General features: G+C 57.3%; 2 protein-coding genes across 2 annotated transcripts in view; one reads left to right on the top strand and one right to left on the bottom strand.

Annotated features, from left to right (window-relative positions):
* The window catches only part of MYH14 (myosin heavy chain 14), a 40,590-nt gene extending 38,088 nt beyond the window's left edge, over positions 1-2,502 (bottom strand). The window contains exon 1 of the mRNA XM_069100351.1: positions 2,338-2,502. The gene's annotated coding sequence lies outside the window, so the exon portion shown is untranslated. The remainder of the gene's footprint in view (positions 1-2,337) is intronic.
* A 3,297-nt stretch (positions 2,503-5,799) lies between these two features.
* The window catches only part of IZUMO2 (IZUMO family member 2), a 19,866-nt gene continuing 15,119 nt past the window's right edge, over positions 5,800-10,546 (top strand). Inside the window, exons 1-7 of the mRNA XM_069100356.1 lie at positions 5,800-5,995; positions 7,214-7,447; positions 7,544-7,618; positions 7,901-7,987; positions 8,462-8,482; positions 9,776-9,864; positions 10,097-10,239. Of these exons, the coding sequence (XP_068956457.1) occupies positions 5,800-5,995; positions 7,214-7,447; positions 7,544-7,618; positions 7,901-7,987; positions 8,462-8,482; positions 9,776-9,864; positions 10,097-10,239 (845 nt within the window). The remainder of the gene's footprint in view (positions 5,996-7,213; positions 7,448-7,543; positions 7,619-7,900; positions 7,988-8,461; positions 8,483-9,775; positions 9,865-10,096; positions 10,240-10,546) is intronic.

Below are 10,546 nucleotides of genomic sequence, written 5' to 3'. Positions count from 1 at the left end.
ACACACACACACACACACACACACACACACACACACACACACACACCACACTTTCTGCTCAGAGATCTGGGCACTCGGCTTCTCTGAGGGACTCAGAGGGCCCCCTCTCCCCTGACCCAGGACAGGAAGGGAGCTGACCTGGAGACACCAGAGAAAGGGAGGCAGGTCCCCTAGCCCCATCCAAGTGAGAAGGGACCCGGCCAGCAGAACTTGAGTGTGGTAGGCACAGGTGTGGATCCTGGCCTAGGGGTGGGTGCGGGTCCTGGCCTTCAGCAGCCACTGCTCTCCTGCGCCCCCCACCTGCCTCCCACCCAGACCAAGGTCCCTCAGAGGGCTGGACACTCGTTCCCCAGGTCCCTTAAAGACCCTGAGTGTGCCCTCTGCCAGGCCCCTGCCAAGGGTCCTGCTCCGCTCAGCATGCCGCTCTCCCTGGACATTCTGATGCCCATCTCCCCCACAGAGCCCGGGTGCCCTGCTGACTGCGAGACTGTAAAAGAAGGAAGGGGAGAGGGAGGAGAGGAGGCCAAATGCCCTAGCTTGGGGGTCCTGGGCCATAAGGGCAGGGTGCAGGAATCAGTCCCGGGGGGGGGGTGGAGGGTGGCATGGGCTAAGTCATGGCCTGGGCCTTGTTAGCACCTGCCCCCAGTCCTTCCTGAGCATTGGGCATCTGGGTGAACTAACTGGGCAGTGACTCTGCTTCTGCCTCAGGCCCTGCCCTGAGGCCCTCGGGATCCCCACAAACTGCTGCCATTTTAACTCTTTGGCACAAAGCCCCTTGGACACCCAGGAAGCTACTGTCCCAGTCTACCTGCCCTCAGAGTGTGTGTAAGGTCCTAGGGTGCTTAACCCAGAAGTCTGGCTGGGGGTCTGGCACAAAGGAGGGGGAACAGGGAGTTGCTGGGCACAGGAGAGGAGGGGCTCACTGGCAGAATAGAGGGGGAGGGGGAGTCACCTGGCACACGACGGGGATGGGGGGAGAGTTCTTCGTGCTGTGGATAGAGTTACTGGGTGTTTGTGTGTGTGGTGGGGCCTCACCCAGCACAAGGAAGGGTGAGGGAGGAGGGGTCTGTGTCTTGGCTTGTGTGGATTTCTGCCCTGTGGTAAGTGGGCTTAGTCAATGAGGGTGGTAAGGGTAGGGGATTATGGGGGCACTTCCCTGGGGGTCACCTGGCACATTGGGGGGATTACCTAGGGGAGCAGGTGACCGACCACCTGAATCACTGTAGAGGCTGCCTGGCTAGAGGGGGGCACTGCCTCGAGGAGGGGGTGGCCAGATGCCGTAGGGGGGTAGAGTGCTACCTGGGGCACCGGGAGTTAATCTCTCTTACTTGGAGAGGGGAGTTACCTGGGAGAACAGACCTTCTGGCACCCTGGAGGGTTACCTGAAGTAAGCAGGGGATTGCCTGGCCCCCCTAGAGGTTCCCTAGGGGGGAGCAGGGGTTACCTGGAGTGCCTAAGGGATGCCTAGCAATGGGGGGAAGTTACCTGCGGTAGCAGATTACTGGGTGTATCTGGGGGTCACATGGGGGTGTGGAGTATTATTTGGAGCAGGGGTGGTGACCTGGGGAACAGGGTCTGAAGTGCCTCAACTGGGGGACTGCCTTCGGGGAGGGAGGATCCCTGGGGGAGCAGGTGAATCATCTGGGGTGGGAGTACGAGATCATCTGGAGGACCTGGGGATCACCTGGGGGGCTCGCAGGGGAGCAGGAAATCACTGGGCACACCTGGGGGTATTACCTGGGGAGAGCTATGGGAGGGGGAGTTGATTTCCTGGGGGCTCCCGGGGGAGCAGGAGATTATTTGGTGTACCTGGGGGAATCACCTGGGGCTCTAGGGGAAATCACTTGGCTCACCTGTAGGATCACCTGGGAATTGGGGGGAGGGAGCAGGAGAGAGAACCTGGGGGCAATTGCGGGATCACCGGGGGGGGGGGGGGGGAGTGGAGAATCAGGAGAAAGAACCTGGAGATCCTGGGGGCTCCCAAGGGCACAGATCACCTGGGGAGCTGGGATCACCTGGGGGGCTCCCAGGGGAGGGGGAGGTGGGATCATCTGGCACACCTGTGGGATCACCTGGGCACTGGAAGGGAGGGAGGTAGAAGCAGGAGAAAGAGACCGGCGCTCCTGGGGATCACCTGGGGGGGGCTCGGTGGGGGAGCCGGAATCACCTGGGGACTTCGGGGGAGAGCAGGAGAAAGAGCCCGGCGCTCCTGGGGATCACCTGGTGGGGCTCGGCGGAGCCGGGAACCCCTGGGCTGTCACCCGGGGGTCCCGGGGAGGGGGAGCCGAAATCACCTGGAGCACCTGGCAGGACCGGCCTGCTGGGGGGCGTCCTTACCTGCGGGGGGTGGGGGCCGGTTACCTGGAGCCCAGGAGGAGGGAGCAGAGGGATCGCCCAGGTGCGGCGGCCTCCTGCCGGGCTAGGCAGACGTGACGTCACGGAGGGCGGGGCCACACCTGCCGGGGGCGGGGCCTGGCGCTCGCGGCCTTATAAGGGGATGAGGCAGGTGAGGCAGGTGTGCGGGGGCGGGGCCGAGGTCCCGGGGGCCAGCCCCCGCCGCGGGGCGCCGGCTGCGGGCTCGGGGGCCTGCCTCGGCCGCTCGTCCCCGCCTGTCCCCTCCTGTCCCCTCCTGTCCGGCTCGGGCTCGGGCTCGGGCCTGGGCGCAGGGAGGGGCGGGGGTGCCGGGGACAGGACTCCTCCAATCAGCGGCCCCCGGCCCGGAGGCCTGACCAATTAGAGGTGGAAGGCGGGGGTCGGGCCGGCCCGAGGCCAATGGGAAGTTCTCGAAGGGCTTGGGCCGTGGGAAAGCCGGAGGGGCGGAGTGAAGGGGGAGGGGGCGGAGCCAGGCTGCAGACGGGCAGCGCCGCCCGCCAATGGGTGTGCTCGGGGGCGGCTCCCCCTCCCCCTCAGGGTCTGGTTCAATGGACCGCTTTGTGCGAGGAATGAATGGGGGGTATTGTGGCTGTCCAAGGCGGGGACGCTGGGCTCCCTGCGGGACTGGAGGCTGGAGGATCAGGACCCCCAGGAGCCTTGGGGCTGGGGCCGGGAGGATCAGGACCCTTGGGATCCCTATGGGGCTGGGGGCGGGAAGATGAGGACCCCCCCAAGTCCCTAGGGGGTGGGGGCTGGTAAGTGTCTTGAGGCTAGGGACTGGGGACCCTGACTCTTGGGACCATTGGATGGGCAGGCATTGGGGTGCTGAGATCCAAGTGGGAGGTTTGGGGAGCAGTTTGCCTGAGTCACCAAAGAAGAAGAATGGCCATATGGAGCTTAGGCCCCTGGGGGAGGAGGGACCTACCACAATCAGAATCCCCTTCAAGACATGGGAGCAGGCCTAGATTCTTGGGTCCCTCAAGGTATTGATGGTTTGGTCCTCAAGGAACTAGGGAGACCTTTCAGGGACACCTCTGCCATCTGCCCCCCAGTCTCTGGCACTTTTGTCCTCAGGTCCCTGGGGATTGGACCTCCCTAAAGTCTCTCTCCAGCTTCTTCCCGTTATGTAACCCCTCCCCATGTGACTCCCACCTATCTACTTGAGGATTTCAGACCCAGAGCTAGAAAGGACCTTGGAGGCCACCCAGATAAGGGCTGACCCAGGAGAGATTCAGGGACTAGCTTGTGTCCCCAGGGAGTAAGACAGGCAGGATTTGAACCCAGGCCCCCAGTTCTCTCCCTTCATCATGTACATCACTTTTCTTCATTAGCCCTTCATTCAATCAAACAGGTCTTTGACTTTCTCCCATCTCCAAGCCCACCCTCTGCACACCCTCTCCCTCCTTATCTCTGCTGACCCTAAGGGGTATAGTGTGGTTCTCTCCAGTGAGCTTAAATACCAGCTGTGACTCCCCAGGTCTGGGGTCTCACTTTGTCTCCTGTAGACTGGAGAAGCAGAGAGAAGGAAAAGGGAAAGGGAAAGGGAAAGGGGAAGGGGAAAGGGAAGAGGAAGGGGAAGGGAAAGGGAAAGGGAAAGAGAAAAGAAAGGGAAAGGGAAGGAAAAGGGAAGGGAAGGGAAGGGAAGGGAAGGGAAGGGAAGGGGGGCAGGACCCACACTGGGAGCAGGGGAGAGCAGGCTGAGGAGTCACTAACATCTTAGAAGTCAGGAAGGAGCTTGAGAGCAGAGTGGAGACCAGGACCTAAGAGGGTAAGAGGGTCAACAGAAGGGATTTTTAAGTGTTTGTTGATTGAGGGAAAGTAGCCAGTCAGTCAGTAAACATTCATGAGCACCTAGTATGTGCCAGGCACATAGCTCTGGGTCCCAAAGACACAAAGGACAAGAAGCCAGCTCCTTAGTGGGAGAGACAACAAGCAGAAATGTACAAGCAAGCTCTGTCCAGGATAAATCAGAGCTCCCTAAGTCAGGGAAGGCACTAGAAGTAAGGGGCTGGGGAAGGCTTTCTGGGGGCAGCTGGGAACCAGAGGGAGAGTTCCCCAGCTAGGGCAACAGCCACAGAGAATGCCCAGGTGGAGACATGAAGGGTCTTGTTCTGGAACCCCCAGGACACTGGGTCACTGGACAGAGAAGTCCCAGGTTGGGGAGGGAGACTTATTAAGCCAGGACAGGTGGGGGCCAAGGCTGGGTCAGGGAGGGCTCTGAGAGCCTAGAGGGAGTTAGAAGGGGAAGGTTGAGGGAAGGTGGCCAATCTGAGGCCTCCTAGGAGACCAGGAGTAAAGGCATGGGATTGATGTCCCAGGCATGCAGGACAGGCAGGAGGGCTAGGTGGGGGTTGTCTGAGCCTTGGAGGAGGGGAGTCCACTCTGGAGAACTCCCTGCAGCTCTGCCCCTATTCAGCACATTGTAGGGGGGAGGCAGTTGTGGCCCAAGGTGGGGATCCAGTTCCACAAAGGCCACAAACACACACACACACACACATTACACACACACATACACACACATACACATCATACACACACCCCACACTAAAAGCAGTATTTGGAACAGCTGTTCTACCCAAATAGGGTTGGTTCCTGTATGTTCCCCCTACCATTCATGTGCATGAGACTAACAGAACCTTGGGGTTTAGAAAACTGAGAGGGAGGGAATTGTCCAACCTAGACAACTCTTGGTGGCTTGTTGGAGGATAACCCCTCAAATTATACTGAATGGGTCTGGGTCCTATACCTCTGTAGGTTGTGTAATCAGACAGTTCTGTAAGGAGTTACAAGCACTTTCTAACCCTGAGTCAGATTGTGGCTCATGACAGAGGCCCTCCTCTGAGCAGAAAGGGAAAGAAATGCACTGGAAGCTGTCACCGCACATGCTATGTTCCAGGAGCTTGGCTCTTATCACAGTCAAGGCTCTCAGAACTGAAAGGGTTCTTGTGGGGGAAGAAAAAGCAATCTAGGGTCTTTCTGTCCTCTGGTAACTAGATACCAGAGGGCGCTGCCTATCCAACAGAGCTGTTGAGGCAAGGTAGCTAGGTGATGCAGGGCGTAGCATATTGAACTTGCAAAGTCCTGAGTTCAAATCCTGCTTAGACATTTTCTAGCTGTGCCACTCTAGGCAAACCATTCAACCTCTCTCAGCCTCAGCTTCTTCACCTGTTAGCTGAGCATAGTAGTAGCACCCACCTCCCAAGTTTTCTGTGGGACTCAAATGAAGCCACATATGTAAAGCATTCTGTGCAGCTTAAATCACAAGGCAAAGGCTGGCCATTATTAGTTAAACTAAAAGTCAGCTGGTGGAGCTTAGTCTTCCTCCTATGAGGAAGATCTGGCACTTCAGTTACAGCATTCAGAAAGAGCTAGAACCAGAGAAGGCTTGGTGAGCTGAGGCCCAGTGGAGCCAGCCTGTCTGTGACCATGAGTGCAGGGAACATTGTCAGTCATGCCCAGAAGAGATTATCCGCCACCTTCGCAGGAGCAGCAGCCACCAAACAGCCCCAGAGCCCATGCACCGCTCCAGCCTGGCAAGAAGCAGAGTCCCAGCAGCCCATGAAATGCCCTCTGCCCATGCACCCAGGCTCCTCCATGTGTCCACTCTTCCTGTGGATGACAGGTACGTGAGTGGGAGAGGAGGCTCCAGGTTGTTGGGGAAATATTCTCATTCAATCGCTCGACATTGATTAAGCACCTATTGTGTGCCAGGTATGGTGCACACAGAAAGCAGCAAAAGACAGTTCATGCCCTTGAGGAGCTTGCCATCTGATGGGAAAGACAACACGCAAACACATACATAAAAAGCAAGTTCTGTGAAGGATAGATAGGAAATCATTCACAGAGGGAAGGTGCTTGTAGGAGGCGGGACTTTAGCTGGTCCTTAAAGGAAGCCAGGGAGGCCAGGACTCAGAGGAGGAGGGAGAGAGACCTTTCCAGGCCTCGGAGACAACGAGAGAAAGTACTTGGAGCTGAGAACAGCCAGGAGGACTGCATCGCTGCATTGAAAAGCGTGTGGAAGAGGCTATTGCAATAACCCAAGGGTGGAGATGAGGAGGGCCTACACCAGGTGGGGGCAGTGTCGATGCTGCAGAGACGGGATCAGCAGATCTTGGCAACCGCTTGGATGTGGGGCGCGACAGATGGTGAAGAGGCCCCGTGACTGCGGGACTCGAGGATGGAGTTGTCCTTTACGCTAACAGGGAGTGATGCCTACTTTCTTGTCATAATGCCTTTGCTTTGAACTGGTGTCACCTGGCTGACTATGAAAAACAAACTCTCTAACTGGGGCTCGTGAGCTATGGGTCTGAGTGGGTAATAGCGCCCTAGATTTGGGATAGGCAGGGATCCTGAGGTCATCTCATTTTTCCTATGAGAAGGGTGAAAGCTCACATAAGGCTGCAGAACTGGTGTCTGAGGTAAGATTTGAAGCCAGCCCTCGAGGCACCATATATGGTCCTGCCCCTTGGATATGGACTAGCTTGTCTGAGAGAAGCTGCTCTTTCCCTTGGGGGTGCCCCCAGGTACTACATGGTTCTTTCCTCACAACCCCCAGGAGGCTTGGGGAAGTAGGAGGGTCCCCCTCACTGGAGGCTTTTGGGCAAAGGCTGAATAACCACTTGACCTGGAAATTTCAGAGAGGATGCTTGTTCAAGTCCATCTGGATGGAGATGCCTCTCCTAAAACCTGGGATCCTGAGAAAGCCCAGTCACAGGAATCAGAAGTGACAACACAAGGTCTCCATGAAGAGGCTGAGAAGGGGCTACCTGTGGTGACCGGGAGGGGGCTGGGGGCTGGGGGCCGGGGGCCAGGTTCTAGAAGCCTGTGTGTGAAGTCACAGAAATGTGGCTTCTTCAGCTGCTCCTGGGTCTGAGCTTGGGGCTGGCGCCCAGCGCTTACGCCTGTCTGCAGTGTGAGGCCCCTTTCCGCCAGGCCCTGGACAAGGCCCGAGTGCGCCTTGTGGCCCAGAACTTCCGTAATGAGCGACTTCGGGCCCGAGCTCAGGCCCTGCTACTGGGCATGGAAAGAGAATTCTTCGCTAACTATGCCACCCGAGCTTATGTGGGGAGAGTGGGTATGGGGGAGAGAGAGAAGGGTATGCTTTCAGAGGGCAGTGGCAGCTGCAGGCTGCCACCTTCACCTGGGTGACGGTCCCCACTTTCACCCTTAGGACTTGGCCAGCTCTCTCCAGTGGTGGCTCTAGCCCAAAAGAAAATTCAGGAAATCCAGGAAACCTACCTAACAGGTGAGAGTACGGCTAGAGGGGAGAGGGACCGCAACAGGTCACTTTGGTGGGAAGAGTCTGTCACAGGCAGGCGGCAGAGCCAGACCCCAGTCCTGGTCTGCTCCCTAGGCCTCCCTGTCTCCTGTGTAAGGTGATCCCTAGAACCCTTCCCAGACTGACAGTTCATGGTCTGATGCCTTGGGACACACCTCTTCCAAGTCAGGTCTATCTCTGAATTGCTGGGAGGAGGGAAAGACGAGGGGAGGGTCTGGGCCAAGTTCCCCCACAAATCTCAATTTATAGATGGGCCATTGCTGGACAAGTTGGTGAGGGTACGGGGGGAGATAATGAAGTCATTGAAGAGGGCTCTGAAAGAACACCAGCAAAAAGGTGCCATGTCTTCTCCCCCCCCCCAACCTGCCTCCACCAGAACTCCCTGTGGCCTCCCCTTCTTCCCTTCCACCCCCATGAGTCCCAGTGATGGCAGAGGACATCTCCAGTCCTGATTAGGACTCCCCCCCCCGGAAGGCTCCCCACCAGCTGTCATCATGTGAGACTGGCACTAAGGGTCCCGTGCCCTCCCCAATGCACTGTAGAACTGCTTCCTTGCACGTCAGGCTTTAGGCCACCATATTGAATCTTCCCTTGGTCCCTATTCTCCCTCTAAGACCCCACAGAACCAACCAAATCCCTCCTCCACACAGGAGGCCACCAGATAATTGGGGGAAGCTCTCCTGGGTCTCTTCTCTGCAGCTGGCCCTTCCCTACCTTGGGGGTGCTCTCCATCTGTCACTGCCTTTCCTGAAATGCTGTGCCCACAGCTCCCAACCCCTTAGAAGTGACTCAGTCTGTGTTCTCTTGTAGCCTGTGACCCCAACGCCTGCCGTGAGTCCTCACCTTGATTTTTCTTGTCTCAGTCACCTCTGCCATGCTTTCTGGGCTTTCCTCCCTTCTGTTCCGGTCCAGTCCATCTGCTCCCTCCCCTCCCTGGGAGCCCACTTTGCTCCTCAGGTCCCCACCTTCATCCCCAGCCCCACCCACTCTGAATGCCCCACCATCTGCATCCTCCACCCCTGAAGCCTTTGAGCAGAGAAGGTGAGTCTGGGGGACAGGGGATAGTCTGCCCTCCCTCTGTCCTGGTGGGGCTCTTCTGTCTTCACTGCCCTTCACAGGGTCTTCCCTCTCGCTCTCTCTCCCACCTTGATCTTTCTTCCATCTCCCTCATTCTCTGCACAGCTATCTGCCCCCCCCCACTGCCCTCGGCCCTCTCCTTTAGTTCTTCCTCCCACAAACCCTGCATGTCTGCTCTGCTCCTTCTCTTGCCCCCTCTTCCCCTTCCCCTTAGGTGCCTCTCATCCCTGTCTTCTCCCTTCATTCTCTGCCTGCCCCAACCCCCACCCAGCCCGACGGTCTCTACCCTCTCTGTCATCCTGCCCATGGGGTCTGGCTCTGTCTTCCCCTCAGTATCGCCCATGCCTGACTTCCTTGTCCTTCTCCTCCCAAGGAAATAGAAAACCGTTACTGGCACTCTGCTTTTCCATTCCCATCTTCCCCATTTCCCCCCTTTATTGCCAATGGCCTTTCATTATTCTACCTTTGTGTCTCCTTTTCTCTGACTCTGCCTCATTCTCTTCCTCTCTCTAGGCCTGCCTCCCTCTCCTCTCCCCAACCCTCCTCTCCCCTCTCCACTTTCTCTCTCTCCTTTTCTCTCTCCCCCCTTCCTCTTTCCTCTTTTGGTGTCTTCTGTCTCTCAACAGCTGTTTCCACCATTGTCTTTCTTTCTTCCACTCCGCTCAATCTCCCCCCACCATTTCTGTCTTGACCTATGCGCCTTCCCTGTCTTCACGTCCCATGGGTCTCTCCAGCTCTTCTCTTCCTCGCCCTCACTATCCACCTTCCTCCAGAGCCTTCTGGCTCTGGCTCCCTGTCTTCCCCTTTTCTGAGTCCCCAGTTGTGTGTATTTCTCTCAGCCTCCCCCACTCTACCCCCATCTTTCTCTGTCTCCTTTGAGCTCCCCTTCTCCTTAGCATCTGCCTCTCTCTGGCTTCCCTCAGTCCTGCCTCCTCTCTATCAAACCTTGTCTGGCTGTGTCCATGCCCCACCCCCTAGCCTCCCCCTTCTGTCCTTCTTTCACTCTCTGCATCACTGGCAATCTCTGCCCCCTTTCATCTTCTCCAGACCACATGGGCTCCCAGGTCCTTGACTGTCTTCACTGCACCCGTGTCTATGCGAGATGTCTGAATCCAACAATATGCTTTGGTGAGGAGATCCCCCAGAAGATAGGGTGACCCCGGGGTCTTGGGGTAGGATTGACGAGGAAGAGGTAGATCCAACTGGGGAACAGGGCAGAGAGCTCCAAAAACAGACACGAGGACAGAAGTGGGATCTGCAGAGAGCCTGAGAGTGCAAGAGTGCACCTGGAGAACCAGATATGCACGAATGCGGAGGGGAAGTGCACAGATGGGCGTCTGCCCACTGCCTCTTCTTACTCTCCTCGACCCTCCTCCACCGGCAGCGGACCGCCAGCCTCGGCTTGCCCTTCGCTATGAACTCCAGGGTATCCCGGTGAGGGACAGGATCAGGAAAGCCAGGATCATGGTGGCGTGCCTGGGAGTCATCACTTTTGGGGTCCTTGGCATCACGTGAGTTTTCTTGCTTCCCACCAACACTACCTTTTCTCCCTGGTCAATCCTCAGACTAGCTTCTGGGGAAGCCACTTCCTGTTTAGAGGTTTCACCCACCTAGAACCGTGATGGGGCCCACACTCACGGCCTCTATGGTCCTTTCTGGCACCAACATTGTGTAATTCAAGTTTCTGTGTATCTCTGAGGAGCTCTATGTCTGCAACTGTCTCCATCTCTCTGTCTCTAGAGGTCTTTCTCTCTCTCTCCTTCTCTCTCTCTCTCTCTCTCTCTCTCTCTCTCTCTCTCTCTCTCTCTCTCTCTCTCT

Source organism: Petaurus breviceps, unplaced genomic scaffold (assembly GCF_028583685.1).
Source record: "Petaurus breviceps papuanus isolate PSGF00001 unplaced genomic scaffold, PetGlider_PUasm1.0 398, whole genome shotgun sequence".
Lineage (NCBI taxonomy): Eukaryota > Metazoa > Chordata > Mammalia > Diprotodontia > Petauridae > Petaurus > Petaurus breviceps.
This window is presented reverse-complemented; position numbering and strand designations above follow the sequence as displayed.